Source organism: Prunus dulcis, chromosome 1 (genome assembly GCF_902201215.1).
Source record: "Prunus dulcis chromosome 1, ALMONDv2, whole genome shotgun sequence".
Lineage (NCBI taxonomy): Eukaryota > Viridiplantae > Streptophyta > Magnoliopsida > Rosales > Rosaceae > Prunus > Prunus dulcis.
In genome coordinates, this window is record NC_047650.1 from 40,626,686 (window position 1) to 40,651,217 (window position 24,532).

The following is a 24,532-nucleotide window of genomic DNA, read 5'->3' on the forward strand; positions in this document are numbered from 1 at the left end:
GAATAAAGAGTTAAAAATGATTGAGAGATTTCATATCCATATTTGATATGCAAACTTATTGAAATTTATTACATTTGATATGAAAATGGAGAGATCGTCCTCCATTGAAATCACGTTAACCTCTGCAAATCATGTATGTCCAGGTCGTCTGATTTCATAAAAAAATTATGTTAATTTGCTAATGTGGCATGCATGTGAGGAACACAAGCACTCAAATCACGCCATCTGGACATTGACGATTTACCTTTTTAAATTTTTTTTTATAACAAAACACAAAAAGAAACTCCACGATGACTCAACGGTTCTAACTCAACGACAATTTCATCTGTTAGGCAGAGGAGCAGGTAGTGTTACCATCAATTACTATGATTTGGATAAGTTCAAGGTGTTATAACAAAACACAAAAAGAAACTTCACGATGACTTAATCGTTCTGATTCGATGACAATTTGGTCTGATAGGCAGAGGAGTAGATAGTTTTGCCGTAAATTACTACGATTTTGGATAAGTTCAAGGTTTGAGTCCCTCCAAGATAACAAAAAAGCTGATTGCAAGTACAACCCCATTAGAACTGATTGAGTCACAACTCATCTCATCGATTAATTTTCATGTAGTTGCAACATCAAGTAACATGTCACGTAATATTACCAATATACTCAATTATAGCACTTGTGTGTGTATATATACATTAATAATACATATATAGTAAATTAGTCATCCATTACGTGATTATAATTTAAAGTGAATTAGTATACCACATCAGCAAGCCATATAACCAATGGCGGATCTAGCCATGTATGCCTACCTGAAAATTTTCAGAAAAATAAAATATGTATGCAGCTCCCTAAACCCAAGACCCTAGAGACATATGCATGATGAGAGACAGAGAGAGAGTTTAGTATGTAAATTTTGCCTACCCGATTTTTGAATTCTGAAACCGCCACTATAACATTAAAGTATGCAATATCTTTTCTCACTGATCTCATGTTGCTAATGGTCATCGGTGTATACATTGAATATGTGCAAACTAAGTCACAACATGCAGAGAGATAGAGAGAGTAGTATGTAAATTTTTCCTACACGACTTTCAAATCCTAAAACCGCCACTGCATATAACATTAAAGTATGCAATATCTATCATTAAAAAAAAATAAAAAAATAAAAGTATGCAATATCTCTTCTCACCGATCTCATGTTGCTAATGGTCATAGGTGTATACATTGAATAGGTGCAAACTAAGTCACAACATACACAGAGAGAGAGAGAGAGTAGTATGTAAATTTTGCATACCCGACTTTCGAATTCTGAAACCGCCACTATAACATTAAAGTATGCAATATCTCTTCTCGCTGATCTCATATTGCTAATGTTCATAGGTGTATACATTGAATAGGTGCAAATTAAGTCACAACATGCCAAGACTCATCAAAATGCCTCCTTTAATTGTTACTTGCAATGATGCTTTCAATCCTCATTCATTTGCCAACACAAATTTTCCTCTTCCTATTTTCTTCTTTTTCTTCTTTTGCTCTGTTTTGCAAGTCCAGATGATTTTCTGTGGGTCTTGTTTTTAGCTCTTGTTTTAAGTCAAATTTACATGACCTACATACCTTGATGGCTGCTAGTTCTCAGTTGCTTCCGATCTTCAACAACTGCAAGTGGGCCACAACCTCCACACAACTCATATGGCTCGTGAAGAAGTGGGAGAACAAAGGCAAAAAGTGGTGAAGATACACAATATCTTCCTTTCCAACCATTTTCATATAAACTAAAAAAAGCTTAAGCTTGAGACAAAAATTAAAAAGTACAAATATTGTTAATAATTAAGAAGTGGAAAACAAAAAAGAAAAAGAAAAAAACAAGTTGAAAACAAAGATACAGCTAAGAGAATGACAAGGGTACCTTAAAATGGATTTTTGTGTTTATGGCCACGCCATATATTCAATAATGCAGTTGAAACTAACACCAACAAAACCATAAATACATATTATATATTAATGAAAAAGCATTTCGGTTGTTAAATCGAAGCTCATTCGAATTTTTCAAAATATTTTTCATTTTCCATCGCATTCTTTAGTTTCGAACTCAAAATTAATTCGAAATTTCTTTGAACCTACAGATTGAAAGAGCTTCGATTTTATAATCTTATCCTTTGTTTGTATGGTAGTGTGTGAGTTTTATAAATTTTAGAATTTCCAATTTAGAAGGTTCCTAGAAATAATAAGTAAAATGTAAAATCTTAATTTGGTCTCATGTTAAAAAAACATCATACATTGAAACACAATCGACAAGTGGGCAATAATTATGAGCACTCAAGTTCAACATTATAGTTTAAAATGGCACACTCTTCAGAGTCGCACTTCAAATGTTCCCTCTTCGAAGCTCCATTCCCAAAAGTCTATCCTCCCGTCAACCCCAAGACATGTCGTCATTGACAAACCGGGAAAACCATCTCCGCCTCTACCTCCTCTTTGTCCTCTGCCTTTTCTCCATCACAAAAGCCGCCGCTGTGGACGAGCTTCAAATTCTCTTGAAACTCAAATCCACATTCCAAAACTCAAACACCAACAGCAGCATATTCAGCACATGGAACTCCTCCAATCCCCCGTGCAGTTTCAGCGGAATTGCCTGCAATGAAAAGAATTCAGTTCGAGAAATCGAGCTTTCGAATAAGAACCTTTCTGGGTTTCTTGCGCTGGACGAAATATGCCAGCTCCAAGCCTTGGAAAAACTAGCTTTGGGATTCAACTCTTTGAATGGCACGATCAAGGAGGACTTGAACAACTGCACAAAATTGAAGTACTTGGATTTGGGAAACAATTTGTTCACAGGATCGTTCCCTGAGATATCATCCTTGTCCGAATTACAACATCTTCATCTGAACCACAGCGGAATTTCGGGTACTTTTCCATGGATATCATTGAACAACATGACGGGTCTGATTCGGTTGAGCTTGGGAGACAACACTTTTGATCAAAGCTCCTTCCCAAGCGAAATCTTCAACCTCAAGAATCTCACCTGGCTTTACTTGGCAAATTGTAGCCTCCGAGGATCAATTCCGAAGAGTATCGGAAACCTCACAGAGCTCATCAACTTGGAGTTATCTGATAACAACATGGTGGGAGAAATTCCGTCCGAGATTGGCAAGCTCACCAAGCTCTGGCAGCTGGAGCTATACCGCAACCAATTGAACGGAACGCTTCCTTTCGGGCTAAGAAACCTCATAAACCTCGAGAATTTTGATGCCTCGGAGAACTTACTCGAAGGTGATTTGTCAGAGGTGGGATTCTTGAAGAACATAGTTTCTTTGCAACTGTATAATAACGGCTTATCTGGAGAAGTGCCAGCTGAGTTCGGCGAGTTCAAGAAGCTTGTGAACCTGTCTTTGTACACAAACAAGCTGACAGGTACTTTGCCTCAGAAACTGGGCTCCTGGTCTAAAGTTGACTTCATTGATGTTTCTGAGAATTTCTTGACGGGTACTATTCCTCCTGATATGTGCAAGATGGGGACGATGAGGGGCCTTTTATTCCTTCAGAACAAGTTCACAGGCGAAATTCCTCAAAATTACGCCAAGTGTTCGACGTTGAAGAGGTTCAGAGTCAATAACAACTCGCTCTCTGGTGTTGTTCCTGCTGGGATTTGGGGTTTGCCGAATGCGGAAATCATTGACCTTACTTCGAATCAGTTTGAAGGTATGATTACTTCTGATATCAAAAGCGCTAAGATGCTTGCACAGTTGTTCGTCAGTTACAATCGATTATCTGGAGAATTGCCAGATGAGATTTCCGAAGCAACATCTTTGGTGTCCATTGTTTTGAATAACAATCGGTTTTCGGGTAAAATTCCGGGGACTATTGGAGATATGAAGCATCTGGGTACTCTGTACTTGCAGAACAACATGTTCTCTTCTTCAATACCAAAATCTTTAGGAAGCTGTCTTTTCCTGAGTGACTTGAACATAGCCAACAACTTGCTTTCTGGAAACCTCCCATCATCTTTAGGCTCTCTTCCAACCTTGAACTCTCTGAATTTATCACAAAACCAACTTTCTGGTCAAATCCCAGAAAGCTTAGCATCTTTAAGGTTGAGCATTCTTGATCTATCCCAGAACAGACTCACCGGTGCCATACCAGACACTCTGTCGATTGCAGCCTACAACGGTAGCTTTTCTGGTAACCCGGGTCTCTGCAGCATGAACATCAACTCCTTCCCGCGGTGTTCATCTAGTTCGGGCATGTCCAAGGATGTCCGCACATTGATTATTTGCTTCTCAGTAGGCTCAGCAATCTTGCTCGTGTCCCTCACATGCTTCTTGTTCTTAAAGAAGAGCGAAAAGGATGACGACCGTTCATTAAAGGAAGAATCTTGGGACCTAAAGTCATTCCATGTGTTGAGCTTCACTGAGGGTGAGATTCTTGATTCCATTACGCAAGAGAATCTAATTGGAAAAGGGGGTTCCGGAAATGTTTACAGAGTTGTACTTGCTAATGGTAAGGAACTCGCTGTAAAACACATATGGAACACCGATCCAAGTGGCAAGAAAAAGTTGAAGAGCACAACTCCAATGCTCGCTAAACGTGGTGGAAAGTCAAAAGAATTTGATGCTGAGGTGGAGACCTTGAGCTCAATTAGGCATGTGAACGTGGTGAAGCTGTATTGCAGCATTACAAGTGAGGACTCAAGCTTGTTGGTGTATGAGTACATGCCAAATGGAAGCTTGTGGGATCGGCTTCATATGTGCCAAAAGATGAAGCTTGATTGGGAGACAAGGTATGAGATAGCAGTGGGAGCAGCCAAAGGGTTGGAGTATCTGCATCATGGCTTGGAGAGGCTGGTGATGCACAGAGATGTCAAGTCTAGTAACATTTTATTAGATGAGTTTTTGAAGCCTAGGATTGCTGATTTTGGGCTTGCCAAGATTGTTCAGGCTAGTGCAGGCAAGGACTCGACCCATGTGGTTGCTGGAACACATGGCTACATTGCTCCTGGTAATTAATGAAATTCTCTCATTTTATTTTAATTCTGTAATTTTGAGTTTTTTATTTTATTTTATTATGCTAATGTAATTGTTAATTACGCAGAATATGGATACACCTACAAAGTGAATGAGAAGAGTGATGTGTATAGCTTCGGAGTGGTGTTAATGGAGCTAGTGACAGGGAAAAAGCCGATTGAGCCAGAGTTTGGGGAGAACAAGGACATAGTGAGCTGGGTATGCAGCATGCTCAAGAGTAGAGAGAGCATATTAAGTATGGTGGACTCATATCTTCCAGAGGCCTACAAGGAAGAGGCTATCAAGGTGTTGAGAATTGCAATTCTATGCACAGCTAGGCTTCCTGAGCTAAGGCCTTCCATGAGAAGTGTGGTTCAAATGCTAGAGGAGGCTCATGAGACATTTAAATTGATGGGAATTGTTATCAGCAAAGATGGCACTGCTTATAATAAGAAAATGGAAGCACTGAAGGGTACAGAGAAGTGAAATTAATCAAGAATCAGGCTTCGAAAATCGGTCGAAGCACCTCGATTATCTCCACGTAACCTAAAGCTTAACATGGAATTATTGTGTAATATATGAAATCTGAGATTGCTTGTAACATTTAAGCCAGAGCCTGCAGATCATTATATTACATATATATATATATATATATATATATATATGTTTGTAAGTTTGTCGATGTAAAATAGTTGCGGGCAGGGCTCCATTTTGTACCCTATGTAGAATATATCTACTAGTTAGTCCTTAGCTCCCTTCAGGGGTTGAGTTTCATTGAAAGGAGATCTACTGTTTATTTTAGTTTCTCTTATTATTGTTAATTTTTGGGTAATTGGAACAATTTTTTGGTACGCAAAATAACCAAACAATAGAAAGAGACACGGAAAAGGAAAATTCAATTGGAATATTTGCTTTTTGAGGTTGGTAAGTGGCTTCTCAGATGGTTTATGGGTCTCTCATTTTAGAAATGGATGCTCAAGAGGTGATTAGTTGTTTGAATGCTTCAGAGGAACACATGGATTCCGACGGTACACTGACAGAAGAAGCGCAAACATATCCAAGGCTTTTTCCTGCTGTGATTTGTCAATATGCCTCTCGCAATTGTAATAACGTAGCACATTGCCAGGCTAAGAGAACGTTGTTATTTTCAGGTTTAGATTGAAGAGGGGGCCTCCGTGGCTGTCCAAGGTGTTACTCTCTGGTGGTTGTCTCTTCTGTTTTCCAAAACCTGCTGCAGGTTGGACCAGTTTTCAAATCACCTGTTCCCCAACCTACATTAGATTCACAGGTTCTTATTGATTCTAGTTGTTGTTTTGTTGCTTGATCCATAATATGTATTTGCTTTGTTGTTTCTTTTGCTTCCTACCCTTTTGATGCATTGGTTGGTTTAGTTAACAGTAGTGTTTTCGTTTGGTTGATTCTGGTGTGGTTTTTTGTTTTGTTTGTCCTCTCTTGATGCCTGCGTTTTCCTGGTTTTGTAGTTCCAGTTTCTATTTTGTCTTGTTTTCTATGCTTTTTGAGGTTTTACTAGGTTCCTTTCTCTTACTTGATCTGCTTGCTTTTCTGTCTTCAGATTTTTCTTGGTTAGTAAGATTCTGACTTATTCGTGGTTGTGTTGTCTGTTTTAGTTCAGGTTTGTCTTTCCTCTGCTCTCAGTCAGTTTTTTTTTATTTTTTTATTGTGCTTTATTTCTCTTGTCAGTCTCTTTGTTTTCATCATCGAGGTTTCCTTTTCGCCTGCTGTTTGCTCGTTTTCCTTCTGTTGTTTTTGAGGTGTTAGTTTAGTTTCCTATTCTGTTCGTGTTTTTTTTTTTACCTCTGTCATGGTTTTACTGTTAGTTTTTGGTTATCTTCTTTTTTGCTACTTTTTAGGTTTCTGTTTGCTCTTACTTAATTTAATTTCCCTTTTCTTGTTTTGTCAGGGTTTAGTTTTAGTTTTTGCCCTGTTGTGTTGTGTTCTTCTAGATTGCTTTAGGTATGTTCCTTTGTCTTTATTTTGTTACTTATTTTCTCTTATTTTTTGGAGACCCTTGCAGGTTGCCAGGTTTGTATATGATCCTCTCTTCTACTTCTCTTTAGTTTTTGTTCCAATTTATTTGGTTCCTTGTGTTCATTCAATTTGGTTTCTTGGTTGGGGTTCAACTCCTTTTGTATTTGCTGGGTTGGTTCTTGCCATTTTTCCTTTTCTTCTCTTCCCTTACTGTTTCGATGTGTTCCATTTATTATTCGTTTCGTTTCTTTCTTTATTCCTTATTTTACTTTCTGCTTGTTTAAGAAGTTTATGAAGTTCTAGCAGACTACATCAAGGAGAAGAGTAAAGAAACTAGAAGCAATTCCTCAAAACTTCAATCAGATCATACCAAACAAGAAGAAAGCCGTAGATGACTCGAACAAAAGATCGAGGTAAAAAACTGAATAGTACATTCTTCCACAGCCAAAATTGCAAATCTGAATCACTTTTAGTTGGGGACTTCTTCAGCAAAGTTCATGGTAACCAGTAACAGAAACTGTCAGCAAAAAAGAAAGAAAAGAAACACACTAAAAAACTTAGTTGAAGTCCCTTGTTCTTTGTGTCCCCTTTTGAGGTTCAGGAATCAGCCAGTCTTATGATTATGCAGACTACTGATCCAAGTAATTTCGAAGCTGTGACACGTGAAGCAAAAGTTCATCCCTGCTCCTTTACCCCCCTTCATTTTGTCACACTTGGTGAAGGAGACAAAAGTTATCGGTAGCTAAAAGCAGAAGGAGCAGAAAATCATGGGCATATTATGAAGAGCAGTGTACATTGTTACGTCCAAGCCAATTAGCGCAGTCAAGGTCGATCTTCTGAGGTAGAACACTAGCATCAACTAGAAGTAGCAAAAGAAAACCTTTAGTGAATGCAGACCAATCCATTAGAGCAGCTTATGGAGCTTTAGCAAACCTGCAAACAAAGAAAATCAATAGACATACAAAAGTTGAAAAAAGAAAAAGAAAAAGAAAAAGAAAAAGAGAAGAGAAGGCTAACAATAACCAATATTGAAATAACATGATTTATTCCTCATTGACTGCAGCACACACTGCAGCACATACTGAAGTCATTGTAAACATGAATTATGCCTAAATTTGTTAAGAGTAGACAAGGATCAGCTGAGGCTCAAGCACCATGGTCATACACTGAGGGCAGAGATAGGTGCTTCTTTTATGGGTAAAAATCTCCATTCTATAGAAAGATCATCACAAGTATGCATATTAGCCATCCATATTAGATAAATAAGTAGTGACAACACTTAAAATATGATGTCATAAGACATAGATATTCAACATTTGTTATAAGTCAATCACCAAAGCCTCAATCACGTTGATTGGTCATAACACAGAGCTGCAGTCTAAAGGAAGTGCATGTCATATAAGATGCTAGACAACAGTATATGAGTGAACAATTAGCTCCAAACATTCACAAATGGAGATGAGGGCCTTACCCATAACCAGGCAAATCCACAAAGTACCAACTTTTATTCACCAACAAATGATTGGTACACAAAACTAAGCAAACCCCAGAAACTAAAACTCTCACACATTAAAACCAGAAGAAAGAAAAGAAGCCTGGTTTGTACTGGTACAGAACTCCTAAACCTTCTCCAAGCCCATTTCCAACTTTGTGCATGTATGCATGGTCTATTAGTTTAGTCCATAACATTAGCCTCTGTGAGAAGCAAGCCCATTCATCCCCAAGAATCCACTCTTTGGATTTTTATTTTCATGTGCACACTTTCATGAGAACCATGACAAAATTTTCAACGTAATCTCTCACAATTTGACATGTTACAGTAACTATAGAAATGCACTGTCCTATCAATATCGCTTCATATTCCATCCTATAAAAAACGATTGAATTGCAACAAAAGAGAGAGAGAGAGAGAGAGAGAGAGAGAGAGAGAGTATTGACTATATCAAAAGCAGACATTATATTCTATCTTATAAGATAAGGATTTTGAGGAATATTTTACTTGATCTAGTGGGACGCGGCCTGCCGCAGCATGAAATGTGTGTGGCCATTTGCAGGCCTTTCATTGCAACTTTGATTATCAATTGCTTGCTTCTATTAATCTAGCCAATCAAACATGAGCACCTGGCAGGCATCACTCATCTGAAGTGCTTGTCAATTTGTCACCAAAAAAGACAACGCATGTCTCCAAAGTTTTTTCAGCAATGCCCCTGCTATTTTGCGCTCATGATTCAGGCGCATGTTAGCCTCCACCCAAAGGAAAAGTGTGGGTCTCTCTCTAAAAGCAAAAGCAGCTTGTAAGGCATTTCCAACTAAGATTTGGTGAAATTCCAAACTTCTATGGCTTTTCAAGAGTGGGGGTATCTAAGTATCTTTGCTTTGCGCTTCATCATTGAGCACTCTAATGATCCTCCTATCCAATCCAACAAGAGATTCCCTCAATGATTCATAAGGGTTGTTGGAGAGGCCTATTGGGCTTTTTTCTTAGTGACCCATTGAGGGTTATCCAAATAATTAAGTGAAGTGGTGAGATTTTAGTTTGGTAAGATCATATTTTGAAGAAAGAAATATGAGAATCAATTCAGGCCTACATATGTCCCTATTACTGCACATAACCCTACTTTCGTCTTCATATATTTAAACTCTTTGAAATTCTTTTCTTCGACTTGACTGTTGCGAAGTTCTTGATAGACATAGCATTGGTGTCTCATTGACAACTAGCTAAAAGCTTTTTGTGTTCTTAGTAAAGATTAGATGGATAATCCGCAATTATGGTGATTTTCTGTAACCACCAAAATAACCTCTCTAGTTTCTGAAGGGAACCACATTTAAGATTTCATAAAATGAGTGCTGAAGTGTGTTACAAATCAAATGGTTTGTATTGCTTTTGGATGTTTACCATTTTGTAAGTGGATACAAAAGTAAGCCAACAATCGACATTACCATTTCATAATTTGTTTTCCTGTATTTTAAGTTTATTAAAAATTCATCGTGATAATGGTCATCTAGTCATGGTAAAGGGGCCATGGCAGCACCCAATTTAGGCAACATGTGCCTTAGAAGGGAGGTGATTTTTTTTAAAGTTTTGGTTTGTTTTGTGCGAGTGGAATCATGTTATGCTTACAAAATGAATAGGGCAACTAATGAGGTCATGTTCATATTAGAGTCCTTTGGAAGAGATTTGCTTTCTCTAATATGTAGTCAAAAGACTTTCAAAATGGGTCACGTCAAATTTTTGGACGACAAAATAAATAGAGTTCTACTATAAGTGACACATTGTAATAAAATTTTAATTGAAGTAAAAAAAAATTGACTAATTTATTTCAAATTGCACGTAAGCTATAACCCAGGTGATATTAGTGTAAAATTTTCCTCTTTATAGATCAAGGAAGTAAAATAAAGCAGTAACAGAAGTCTCAGCAATGAATGATCCTATGTGGATCTTGTAAAACAAACTACAATGCTGCCCTTATATACTTTTTTGGTGTGAATTTCATATTAGAGAATATAAAGTCCCGAAAACTTGAGTAAATAAATTACAATTTATAATATCGAGATCTTTTGTGATAAAACTCCACACATACTGGGCTTTGTAGGTGGTTAAGTTGGAGATCATTTCGATGTTGCTAGTAGCAGGACTCCAACCTAGACCCAGACCGGCCACACCTTGATTGGGTATGGTCATCGACCCGATCGACTCCGACTCAAACTTTAACCTATGAATACACATACCCAGATGATTAACTCCGATATGAACCTGGCTCCATGTGTGGCCCATCTCTCTGAAATTTAACATTCCCCATAACACAATTATTTTATAATGGATATGATTCCCAACTTATCCACCTCCATCCAATTAGGAATTTTAGGGATTATTGTACTCTTCTTTGCCACTAAACCAAAAGCTCCAAAACTAGGATACTGATCATAAACAAATTCGCAAGTAAAATTCTTCACCCCTTGAAAACATGTAGAATATGCCACCATTTAGATTTCGATTGGCCTAAATGGTCACCTGAAAAAGGTTTGTTTGCCATTATATGCTGCTTTTGTTCTTCTTCTTATCTTCCAACAACTGTTTCATTGCCGTCATTACTAAGCCACATGTTGAGAAAAGACTGTTGGATAAAAATTATCTCTCTCAACCAATTGGAGAGTAAATCAAGTTTACAAAACAACACTGGTTTACAAGAGGACTACAAAAAAACTACCACCCAATAGGCTTATAAATTCTAAAATCTTCTGCAAACTGTAGGGAAGCACAATACAGCAGAAGAGCACCCAAAATACCAAATATGCTGAAAACCAACTAGCAGAGGCAGACTAGGTGATGCTTAAACAGTAAATTAGTGTTATTAGCACTTATGGACTGCATTAGATATAATTAGTAGATACTTTTTTAATTTGACTAGCTTCATTCTGAAGTTTTTTGAATATCAACATATTTTAGTGTAAATATTTTTTTAAAAGAATTATTCCCATAAGATATATAATATATTCTGTAACAATATATACTCCAAACTCCCAAGTACTAAATTGTCCATCAGCACATGTTTTTATACAAGAGACTCAATTCCATTCAATTATGGAGATGACTAGTACTTTGATTCAATGGCCATTCTATACACCTAAGTTCTTCACAATATAACTCTAAGAAGTGAGCAGCACAACTAGAGTGATATATTGTTATACGGTGAGATTCCTAATTTACTCCTAAGATCCACACAAAAATTGACGTAAGTGACAGAAAAAACTAAACATGGGACACATGGTCGAATTGAAGGATTACGAGAACTAAAAATTGGGTTGAGGGGTTAAAATGTAGCTCGTGGATAAATTTAAGAACCATGACAAAAAAAGCAACACAAGAAAAATAACAAAAAATGAAAAACACATGGCCATACAGTGGAAAAGTTTCTGCAGACATGTTTTCTCAGCTGAAGATAAACCCTAACAGAAGAGAAAACATGTCTGCAAATGCATTTGTATCGAAATTCATAAGTTGCATATGCCCTCTACTCTCTAGCAGAAGATACTCTAATTGCATTTAGTATTTCTGATTTTTCTACTTGTATAGCAATTAGACCCTATTTTTCCAACACGTTACGCGTACTCTGTGATCGGTATTTTGGTTATACAAAAATACATAAATTTAATTGGTGCCCCAGCAGTCACAGCTACAGAAATTTTTTATAAATATCATAATCGATCAGGTGTGTCTGTATCTAACTTTGTGAGTGGTATTGGGGGGTTCCTCTTCGAAGAATAAGATTCATGGAGACAAATACAATTTTCTTTTAGTTTTGTCATGTGGCTATCAGTATAAAGTACTTGGCACTGATGTTATTCTCCTACTACGTACATCTAGTGGAGTATAAACATAAAGCCTCTTTATGCAAAGATATGACATCTCTCTCTCTCTCTCTCTCTCTCTCTCTCTCTCTCTCTCTCTCTCTCACATCAGTACTCTGTTCTACTGCACAAACCCTCCTTTTTCATCATCAAGGCTGCTTGTTTTTGCTGCACCCAATGATCCCCTCAATCATCACATTTATATACTTCTTCTCTTCCTCTCCTCCTTCCCTGCCACAATTACTACCAGTTTTTTAACTACCCGTTATTTCCTTCTCTCTCTTTTTCCTCTGTCCATCTTTGATCTCTTCAAATATGGCTTCTCCTAATCATCTCACCTACTGCCTTTCTCTGTCCCTTATAATATACTTGGTTTTTCATTCTTCCCAAGCCATGATCAGCACCACCAACACTAACCAGTCTCAGTTTTTTGTGCTCATGATAAAGTCTCTTTCAGATAATTCAGGCAATTCCTTGTCCGATTGGGATATCACAGGAGGAAAACCTTACTGTAACTTCTCTGGTGTCACCTGCAACAATGAAGGGTATGTTGTCAAGATGGATATCTCCGGTAGGTCACTCTCCGGCCACTTTCCTGCAGACATCTGCTCTTACCTGCCGGAGTTGCGCGTTATTCGTCTTGGTCGTAACAATCTCCAGGGTGACTTTCTGGATAGCATCACCAACTGCTCCGTCCTGGAAGAGCTTAGCATGGATCACTTGTTCCTCAGCCAAACGCTTCCAGATTTTTCACGGTTGAAATTTCTAAGGATACTTGACCTGTCTTACAACTTGTTCAAAGGCAAATTCCCCATGTCAGTTTTCAATCTTACCAACCTTGAGGTGCTCAACTTCAATGAGAATGGAGCTTTCAACTTATGGCAACTACCAGAGGATATTCAAAGGCTGACAAAGCTAAAATCTATGGTCTTGACAACATGCATGGTGCAAGGAAAGATCCCAGCATCAATAGGAAACATGACTTCTCTTGTTGATCTTGAATTGAGTGGAAATTTCCTGGGGGGTCAAATTCCAGCAGAGATTGGTTTGCTCAAGAATTTGAAACAATTAGAGCTTTACTACAACCAATTTGGTGGAACTATTCCTGAGGAGCTTGGAAATCTCACAGAGCTCATAGACATGGACATGTCCGTCAATATGTTGACTGGAAAGATCCCAGAATCTATTTGTCGCCTTCCCAAGCTCGAAGTTCTGCAACTCTACAACAACACCCTTTCAGGTGAAATCCCAAGTGCGATTGCAGACTCGAAAACACTGAGCATGTTATCACTTTACGACAATTCTTTGACCGGTGAAGTTCCAAGAAATCTGGGGAAGTTGTCGCCTATGATTGTCCTAGACTTGTCAGAGAACCGTCTTTCTGGTCCATTGCCAACAGAGGTTTGCAAGGGAGGTAAGTTGCTCTACTTTCTAATGCTGGAGAATAAGTTTTCTGGAGAGATACCAAAGAGTTATTCAGAATGCCAGTCTCTTCTTCGATTTCGACTTAGCGATAATAGTTTGGAGGGTCCAATACCTGCACGACTTCTTAGTCTTCCCCATGTTTCAATCTTTGATTTGGGTTACAACAATTTGAGTGGTCAGATTGCTGATACAATTGGAAGGGCTAGAAATTTGTCAGAACTGTTTATACAGAGCAACAGAATTTCAGGTGCTCTACCCCCTGGAATCTCTGGAGCAATCAGTCTAGTGAAGATTGATCTCAGTAATAATCTTATTTCTGGTCCAATTCCTTCTGAAATTGGCAATTTAAAGAAGCTAAATTTACTGATGTTGCAAGGCAACAAGCTCAACTCTTCCATTCCGGATTCGTTTTCTTCACTAAAATCTCTCAATGTTCTTGATCTCTCCAACAACCTCTTGACAGGAAATATCCCAGACAGTCTCAGTGAGTTGTTACCAAACTCTATCAACTTCTCAAACAATAAGCTTTCTGGTCCAATTCCTCTTTCATTGATTAAAGGAGGGTTGGTGGAAAGCTTTTCGGGGAACCCAGGTCTCTGTGTTTCAGTCTATGCTAATTCATCAGATCAAAATAAGTTCCCCACATGTCCACAATCTTTCACCAAAAAGAAACTAAATTCTTTCTGGGTAGTTACAGTTTCAATAGTCATCATCCTCATTGGAGCTCTGCTGTTTCTAAAGCGCCGGTTTGGAAAAGAAAGAGCAGAGGTGGAACATGATGAAACCTTGTCCTCATCATTCTTCTCATATGATGTAAAGAGCTTTCATCGAATCAGCTTCGACCACCGTGAGGTCATTGAAGCCATGGTTGATAAGAACATAGTAGGCCATGGAGGATCTGGGACAGTATACAAGATTGAGTTGAGCAGTGGTGATGTGATTGCAGTGAAGAGGCTGTGGAGTAGGAAAGCAAAAGATTCTGCAGAAGATCAGTTGTTTATAAACAAGGAGTTGAAAACTGAGGTCGAGACTCTGGGAAGTATAAGGCACAAAAACATTGTCAAACTGTACTGCTACTTCTCAAGTTTGGACTGCAACCTTTTGGTTTATGAGTATATGCCAAACGGTAACCTTTGGGATGCCCTTCACAAAGGTTGGATCCATTTGGATTGGCCTACCCGCCACCAGATTGCGCTTGGGATTGCGCAGGGTTTGGCATACCTCCACCATGATCTGATGCCTCCAATTATTCACAGAGATATTAAGTCTACAAATATCCTGCTTGATGTCAATTACCAACCCAAGGTTGCAGATTTTGGCATAGCCAAGGTTTTACAAGCAAGAGGAGGGAAAGATTCCACAACCACTGTTATTGCTGGGACATATGGTTACTTAGCTCCAGGTAATTTTTCTGCCCCAACTTACATTCACAGTTACATGACAATTTTTATGATATAATAAACGCTTTTATATCTTACTATCTGCATTAAATTTTGGTTTTGGTAAGTTTTCTGTAGCCAACTTTTTATGGCTGCTCTAAGTTGTTGCTTTTTAAAAGCTAAGAAAGTACTATATCCATGATATCTTGATTTACTTTTAGTAAGCTGTGTTTTGACACAAGGCAATCTGAAAAACAAAAAACAAAAAAGTAGTTCCTAAAATCAACAGTGTCCTATTATAGTGTCACTTAGCCTTTTGGCTTAATTTACTCATTTCTCCAAATCAGTTTTAGATGGATTACATAGAATGTTTCACTAAATTTAATTGATGTCTGTGACAGAATATGCATATTCATCCAAAGCAACAACCAAGTGCGATGTCTACAGTTTTGGGGTAGTCTTAATGGAACTGATAACTGGGAAGAAGCCAGTGGAGGCAGAGTTTGGAGAGAACAAGAACATCATATACTGGGTTTCAAACAAAGTGGACACTAAAGAAGGAGCCATGGAGGTTCTAGACAAGCGATTATCAGAGTCATTCAAGGAGGAGATGATCCAAGTTCTTCGCATTGCCGTTCGATGTACCTACAAGGCTCCTTCTCTGCGCCCAACCATGAAGGAGGTAGTTCAGTTGTTGATTGAAGCAGACCCTTGCAGATTTGATTCATGCAAGTCCTCAAAGACTAAAGAATCATCAAATGTGACAAAAATCAAGAGCCCATATGATTTATGATCTGCATGAAGAGTTTGCTTGGGTCCCAAGTCCCAGGTTAAGTAATATATTATAGTATATGATCAGATAACTATGGTCCCTCTCAAACTTATCAGGGGACTGGTCATAAAGATAACTAATTACTGTCTTAGTTTTCATGAGGGTGGCTTGTAGATTCTTTATCTCACTCTCTTTATCTTCTTTCTTTTTCCCTTGTTTTGTATTTTGTATTTTTGCTCTTGTAAGGATTTGAGGAATTTAGTCACTATAACTGCTTTACGGTAAAGCTCAGCATCCATATCTCAGACCAACAAATGAAATCATTCCCTAGCTTTTGTTCATTTTGTTTTTTCTTCTTTATCTTTTTTGCTCTTTTCCTATTAGAGTGGGGGGGAAAAGGCACATATATTAGTGAGGAGTGGAAGCTTATGAATTGTGAGAGCCTTCTTTATGCATGAAAAAGTAGGTTCCTGATTCTGAATTTAAAGGTAAAGAGGCATACATGATTCTTGTGTGGAGGGGCCACTTGAGTTAGCCATCCATTAGATAGATAATTTGATCGATAGCTGAGCATCTGTGACAGAGGAGAAAGCAGTAAATCTTTTTTTTTTTTTTTTATTTACCTGTTGTTTCCTTGTTTTGTTTTTCTACATGAATTTTATTGATTTTTGTTGGAGGAGGAGGTTTGTGCATCTTAAAGCACCAAGCTTGTTTCACCATAGATAGTGAGCCATAAAACCTCCACTCAAAAGGTGGAAAAATCTTTAATGATTAAAGGTATTCTAAGTGTGACTTGGGATTATTCCATATCTCCCAAGTTCATTTCATCTAAATATTCTATCACTAGCTAGTTTTCTGCTGCTCTATAGATTAGCTATATCATGTTATAGACAACATCACGTTCAACCCAAAATTTATCAGATATCATTTTCCTTTAAAAGACCAAGGATACAACTCCAGTACCAACTTGCGCTAAATAGGAACACAATCTAATGAATTATGATTAATCTATGTTATAATAGAGAAAGATGAACCTGTCAATTTAACTGTCACAAAACGTCGACACTAAATTACGAATTCGAACTGTAAAAAAATCCAAATACACATATCTTATACAATAAATGAAGAGTCTCATAATAGTTGAGTCATGTCATAGAAACATTGAGATAGAAAATCGGTCGGCCATTTGGTGCACACTAGAGTCATTTGGGAAAGACAAGTTGTGACAAGCATATAAATATATCATGATTCATGGCAACATGTGCATGTGTTTTCAATGCAACCGTGTGAGCAAAGCACACACTTGCAAGGTCTTTCTGTGTCCAACTTTGTGAGTGGTGTGCGGGGTCCTCTTAGCAGAATAAGATTCATGGAGACAAATATTTCTTTTGGCATGGTGGAGAGGCCATGAGGGAAAAAAGCTAGAAGCTTTGAACAGTTTAAAGAGAATGGTTCTTGAATGAAAAGACAGGGGTATCAGTATCAAGGCAATGCAAAGCTGTAATATTTTAGAAGCTTCATTCTAAGGACAAATATGTCCTCCACAAGTACAAGAGGGCAAATCAGCAAAGCAGGAAACAAATTCTAAGCTGATTTGGTCATTACCACAGACACCTTATGGTCATTCTTATCAACTATCGTCATTGACTTCTTTCCAAATTCCAAAGCTGTTTTTATGTTCTTACCATGATACCAAAAAGGAGCTAATGATAATTAACTTTTTAACTGCATACATAGTGCTAGAAAACAAAGCTGTCAATGTTTTATTTGAAAACTTTACCTCATTGTAGGGCAAAGGATTGCTTATTTGAAGCCACTCCACCGCCTGAAATCACAAAATAATAAATTAGTGGTTATTGTTGGCTAACAGTGACATTCACGAACAAATAGAAACAATTATTACTATCTCCACAAAGGAAGCACTGATTATGCAAGTAATTAAGTGCTAATGTAATAAGTGAGAGGCATGATGCAAGAACAGTGATGCACCAAAATAATGGTGGTTAATTTAATTGGGTTGAAACTTTAAAATCATACCAAAGGAGAACTTTTACATGCATTCCACTTCACACTACATACTGAATCTGAGTAGTGCCTTTAGGACATGATCTTTAAGAGAAAAATAAATAAAATAAAAACTAGAGTAGAAAAAAATAGTAAGGGAATTAAAAAACTTGACACTTGCAACAAGCACTACAAATTTTTTATTTTATTTTAACTCTGATGAATGTTATGTACAATAAGTCTAAGAAAAAGAGAGACACACTCATACTTTAGGGGGTTAAAACGTTGAGGCCTGGGGTTGTGTAGTGGCAATGTCTGTGAAGTGCACACTAAAGTTGTATCCCACTCTAAATATAACTGAAGGTTTTTACTTTTTACTTTTTGTTTTTATCAACACTTGGAAGGTAATTATGTAATCAACATTCAAGGCCTTATACTCCACTTTTCCTTAAAGAAAAAAAAAAATCAATGAAAAAAAAAAGGCTACATCTCTAACTTTTTTTTTTTTTTTTTTTTCGTCAATACGAGACGAATTTGAACTTAAGATCACTTTCAACATTTAAAAAAAATATATTATTATTAAACTAAAAGCTAATTGGTGTAAGATGCTCCATAAGCAGACACACTGAGTGAGTAAAGAGTTTCTATCATTGATCTCTTGTCTGCACAACATGGAGGAGAGCCATGGGTGATGAGTCCAAGCCCAAAGTTGCCACTTGCTACCCATCCCAATGTCATTTACGATATTTTGGGCCACCCCAAGTTTGCAACTGTGTGTCCTCCAGGGTTTCCAGCAAGAGCAAGACCCACAAAGACACCAGAAAGATGTGGTATTGATATTCTTTTTCATAGAAAATTGGGTACAACAATTAAAAAAAGCATCTCACCAAGATGCATTTTATTTCCGACAGAGACCAGTACCCTCGGAAAAAGTCTACGTGGACGTCAGAAACATACTTTTATTTGGCACCACCTGTGCAATGCCAAAACAAGGTCTATGTGTGCAGCGACAAGAGCATGAAATTATGAAACTAAACCAATGATCTTTTGCTATTATCTTGTGCCATGAGTCCTAAGAATCTGAAGTAAACACAATGTTTATGCGAATGCTTGATACACAGTCATCATCTGTACTTATTTTTTCCCCTGACGATGCCACCATAAAATTAAGAATTTACGTTTTTACAAAATCATCTTCTTTCCCTTCTTCTTTGTCCTTACAAGTGAACTGTCACAATCACTTGATTCCTAGTTAATGAGTTACAAGCCCAAGAGGGCTCATGGATTTCTCATTACTCCATAGTAGATATCTCATTTCTATGGAAAAATTACACAATTTCCGAGATGTGTTGTAAGATCCCACATCAACCAACGGAGAGGGGGTGATGTGCCTTATATGTGCACACCCGCATCCATCTAGCACGAGGCCTTTTGGGAGCTTACTGGCTTCGGAGTCGTAGGAACTTCGAAGTTAAGCGAGTTGGGGGCCAGAGCAATCCCAGGATTGGTGACCCACTAGGAAGTTGCTCGTGAGCTCCCAGAAACAAAACCGTGCGGGCAGAGAGGGAGGCCCAAAGCGGACAATATCGTGCTACGGCGGAACCAATCCCGAGATGTGACATGTGTATACCAATAGAAAGAAAATTGTTAAACGCATGTTATATGAATTAATTATATCATATGATGGTGTTACGATGATGCACAAAAATTGCTTAATTGAATTGAAGAAAACCGTAAAACAAATGTTAACTACGGTTGATTATAACTTTTTCTTATGAAATAGAAATAACAAACAAACACTAGTATAATTTCAAAAACTGTTGGTCTAAATGTGGATTAGCCAGGCATTGCATATTTGATATGCAATGATGGTGAACTTTTTCCCATTCATTATTGTTTTTACCTAACAAGAAATGTCAAGAAAACAAAACAAACAGGATTACAAAAGAATGGGGTGGCAGAGTCTCTTTGTCGGGCTGTATGTCTTAATTCTATTACACTATTTTAAATTGTCAAGCCGTTGGAGTTTCTCAAAATGGGATGCCCCTTTCATTAAAATATTTAATGTATCCTTTTTATTGAATTCAATTTCAACGCCATAAGTCCAGCAGCGTTAGGTCACAACAAACTTTTTGGCGAAGTTACGAAAGGGGTAGGTTTTCTCGAGCTTAAGACCACTAATCTTTAGGGCAAAGCGGAATTGATCTACTTTTATTTGTAGATGACCCCAGCCACACAAGGCACTGGACGGCTGTGGCCTGCGTTCTTACTAACATTTATTAACAATTAAACATTTAATCAATTGCTCCCAGCTACCACCTTTTGATCTGACAGCTTCACATTAAATATCTATATTTGAAACAAACAGAAATCAGAAATGTAAAAAGTAAAAACAGATCAAATGGCATGTTTGGGACAACAATTCTGTGGGGCTTATGAGCTCTGACTTGTGCTTTGGGTTGGCCCACGGGTCTTGCCGGTTTCAGATGCTGAAAGGGGAAATACATCAAAATCAGAAAAGATGGTGGGGACTTTTTGGGGTTGGACAGGTTTTCATTTTCAATTTCATGCGGGTTCTAAAAGCTACAATGCCAGATATCACTTTAAAAAAATATATATATATATATATATGCATATATATATATTTATTTATAATTCAGGTACAAAGATCATAAATATACAAAAGATTCACAAAAGGATTAATTCAAATACATAAGAGCCTACCGATAACATGAGGCACACAAAGTGGCCTCCACTCATATAACCACAAAGGCTTAAAGAAATTCTGACATAAAAGTCTTCTTTTAAACATCTCTAAGAAAAAAGCTATAAATAAAAAAACGTTTGATTAGCGTTTTAGTTTCATCAAGTCAATTTATGAAATGTGGAAATGGTAGATGAAGATGAACATATAAACCGAAGAGTGCTTGTGATTCAAGTACGCTGCTACGATTGTAAATACCAAATGAAAGGATTTGCCGACACACACGCACAGAAGATGAGTACAGGAAAGATTGATTGTGGACGGTTTGTGACCATTACATTCATCCAATTGTCATTTTGTTCATATTGTAAAAGATACTGGATTTTGCTCACAAACATATGAATCAAAATATAATAATTGATGCTTATACTGGACAAAAATATCAACATCACCTAGCTAGTAGCTGCATTCGTATTTGTTCAACCAAGTTAATGTTAACTTTTGTCCTGGCTTGAGTGACGAGACTAGGTCGAGAAATGAGTTAGTATTAAGTTAGGTTAATGTTCGATTCCCTTTCATTGTAATGAAAAAAAAAAAAAAAAAGCGTAAACAAAGTTAATTTTTGCTGATAATTTTGCAACTTTTGGCTTGAACATGGATTTGAGATGCACTATTAACAAAGCTAAAACCAACTTTAGCTAAGTGATTAAGGTTATTATTCATATAATATTTCGTCAATAAACTTTAAGGTTTTTCTTTTCAACTTTCTGGGGGATTTCATTCTTTCAATAAGGCTATCGTGAACTCCAATCATGATCTTGATATTTCTTATTTTCATAAAGGTATTATAATAGTAGAAAATTGAAAGACATTTTAATTCTTATTAATGCACAAATGAAAAATTGGAATGGTAATGAAGTATTTTCCTCGGATACTATTTCTAAACACGACACCGAGAGTAGTTCAATCTCATCCAGAAATGAACATGGGCATTACATTCTCATAAAAACTATTATGCAAACCAAAAGGACCATATTTTAATCTTTCTTTTTTTAAAACTTACATTGGAACTAAAAACATGCTTCTTTTTTTTTTTTTTTTCTTATAGATTTTATTCACTAGTTTTTGTTTTATTTTGTTTTTCCTTTTTACCATAACATTAAATTAACTAAATTGAAAATTTTGCGGGTCATTAAGTAGCAAATAAATCTTTTTCAAATTGCCACACATAGGTCAACAAACTTCAATTTAAAAAATTTAATTGACTACTACTTAAGACGTAAAAATGAAATAATTGTTTTCTCATTGGATATTGAAAAACTCTTTATTCAACTCAAATAAGAACACTCACAAATTAAGATACAAAGCATAATAGAGTGCATCTGTCCAAACTCCACCAAAAGATGAAATTACCACATCATATTCATAATCATGGTGATAATTATAGGAAAAAAAATAACAACCTCCAAAATCCAAATAGAGGGATGTGAAGATGGCAATTCAAACTCTCTATAGTAATTGTTGTGCCCACCATGTAACACTCATCCCATATATGAGTGGCTGAGTGGCTGTGTGGCTGTGTGGCATGGCATTCATTGTTTGCTGGGTCAGTGTGGTTGGCTCTGACTCTGACTGTCCTACACTTCATCTCCTCCCATTATAATTTTTAATATTTCCAGAAACAAAAAGAATAGAGTTTAAATAACATAAATGTTTTTAACTGCAACCGTCCTTGAATTTGTAGCACAGTAAGCCCAGAGAGAATTTTCGGGTGGAGCGGTGAAATGTGTTTGAATTGTAATAAAAGAAAGAGTTCGAATTTTTTAAGGGTGCTTCGTTTTACTTAAATTCATGATTTCGTCATTGATAATGTAACAAGTTTGTATATAAATTGACACTTTTATCTTTTAAATAAATGACTATATTGATATAAATTTGACGGAATGACTAAATTACTACACTTGACACAATTGAAAAATGTAGAAATAAAAAAATTGAATAAGAAAATCAAAATGAAACTCGAATAGAAATTAGGGACTTTGCATTTGATTAACCCAATAAAAAACCAAACCTAGATCTAGAATGACATAGGGTCTTCTATTGCAATTTTATAACAAGGTGCATTTATAGCCATTGGATGTAATAAATGCCAATCTACAAACAACTTTTGGAACATGGAATCAGACATTCTACGTCACTGAAAAGTCAGAAGGACACGATGGCGACATCGACGCAGCACGTCCTTTTTTAACTATTTTTTTGTTTTTGTTTTTTTTGGACTGCCTTTTTTTATTTTTTTTTATTTTGGGTCTGAGGACTGACTCCGGTGACTCTAAAAAGTTTATGAGATATTTAGTGATATACGTATTTTTAGCACTAATATTATAAATAAAACATGCACAATTGAATTTCTATAAACAAACCTAAAAAAAACTCAAAAAATGACAACTGGTCTTATTGAATTTAATATTGATTATTAAATTACTTTGATGCCCTATTGAGTGTTTTGGGTATTTTTATGAGATTTTGGGGTTGGGCTTGTTTTAAGAAATTGATGTCAGTTTTGTAATTTATAAGAAGTTAAAAGTTTTTTTGTTATGTTGTAAATGAGTTTTGAGTGTGTTTTTAAAGTTCATTTTATATGGGGTATTTTTATAATTTGGGTCCCTATATTGGGTATAATAGTGAATCTCCCTAAGTTTATTTCTATTACAAAAATATGAAATATTTTTATTTAGTTAAAATATATTTTATGAGCTCTTTATAAAATTATAACTCCAATATCTAATTTAGAGAGTCATAAATGTTATAATTCTTTTTTAATTGGTCTATCACTATTAAAAAATAATATAAAAAATAGTTAGCATTAATTAAAGAATTAAAATACTCATAAAATAAAACATTATTAAATTATAGGAAGCCACTAAGAGTACTTTCTCTATCCTTGTATTTAGGAGCTCCTAGAAATTTTCCTATTTTAGGAGGTGGATAAGGAACATGATTGGAGTTGTATTTTTCCAATTTCTCTCTAAAATTTGTCTAAGGATGTAATTTAGGAAGTTCATTGTGGATGCTCTAATACTAATCAAGTTTAGGGTTTTGATTCTTTAGTGTTCAGCCCAAACTCCATGTAGTTAGGTTGACAATTAGTTGTAAATTTCTCAGTTGATGGTTTTCATTGTAATGATTTTTCAGTCTATGCATCGAAAAAGTTGATGTTATCACAAAATATTTGTATTGTTTATATTAACATAAGGATTAAAATAATGATAGTATATAAGTTGAGCTGGCTTTGAATGAGATAGGTTTTTTTTTTTTTTTGGGGACACAAATTTGATAGGATTTTATTAATGATAAATCATGAACAAGTATAAAATCGGGTTATGACCTAGAGATTAAGCGAGAGTATCTCTACATCAATGGGAGTTATTAGTTGCCGGCTAACTAAGTAGTTTACCGTCTCAATTGCAAGCGGGAAAAAGAACTTGGTCTCCGGTAAAGCAACCCTTATCCCCTTAGGATCACATCCGTAAAACTACCTGTTACAATTCTCAAATAAAAAATCTGAAATAAAATATGGTGGTTCTTCAAATCAAAATAAAAGAAGCACCAATATGAAGAGCAAAATGTGCAATACAATAGGCCACCTCGTTGACAATACGATGAATGTGGGTAAATCCTTCCCTAATGATCTACAACAGCAACCTCATGTTTGGTATGCCTCACTATGCTTCACTGGACTGGACTGTGTTAAATAGCACTTGAAACCCATGTTTGGCAAAGGAAGGGATTAACTTAAATGAGACTATATTGTCCAACAGTTAAAAAAAAGGGGGACTCGTGTGTCTAATATAGAGAGCCCGAAATTGGGATCGCAAAATAGCGAGCGTGCAAAACAGAATACTCGAGTCCAAC

At 36.5% G+C, this 24,532-nt stretch overlaps 2 protein-coding genes across 2 annotated transcripts; both read left to right on the forward strand.

Annotated features, from left to right (window-relative positions):
- Positions 1–2,315: 2,315 nt before the first annotated feature.
- On the forward strand, positions 2,316–5,816 carry LOC117628725 (receptor-like protein kinase 7). The gene is made up of 2 exons (XM_034361236.1): positions 2,316–4,990; positions 5,084–5,816. Exons 1-2 carry the CDS (start codon positions 2,365–2,367, stop codon positions 5,479–5,481), a joined length of 3,024 nt encoding a protein of 1,007 aa, XP_034217127.1. The 5' UTR covers positions 2,316–2,364; the 3' UTR covers positions 5,482–5,816.
- Positions 5,817–12,443: 6,627 nt separating this feature from the next.
- LOC117614025 (receptor protein-tyrosine kinase CEPR1) lies at positions 12,444–16,188 on the forward strand. Its single transcript, XM_034342695.1, has 2 exons — positions 12,444–15,160; positions 15,539–16,188. The coding sequence occupies exons 1-2, from the start codon at positions 12,649–12,651 to the stop codon at positions 15,928–15,930; spliced, it is 2,904 nt and encodes a 967-aa protein (XP_034198586.1). The 5' UTR covers positions 12,444–12,648; the 3' UTR covers positions 15,931–16,188.
- Positions 16,189–24,532: the final 8,344 nt, after the last annotated feature.

What these genes read in the sequence shown, in the direction of transcription:
- LOC117628725 (XM_034361236.1), top strand. Translation starts at nt 2,365, where the DNA reads ATGTTCCCTCTTCGAAGCTCCATTCCCAAAAGTCTATCCTCCCGTCAA. An exon ending in ACATGGCTACATTGCTCCTG is followed by an intron (nt 4,991 to 5,083) that starts GTAATTAATGAA and finishes TTAATTACGCAG; the next exon opens with AATATGGATACACCTACAAA.
- LOC117614025 (XM_034342695.1), top strand. Translation starts at nt 12,649, where the DNA reads ATGGCTTCTCCTAATCATCTCACCTACTGCCTTTCTCTGTCCCTTATA. An exon ending in ATATGGTTACTTAGCTCCAG is followed by an intron (nt 15,161 to 15,538) that starts GTAATTTTTCTG and finishes TGTCTGTGACAG; the next exon opens with AATATGCATATTCATCCAAA.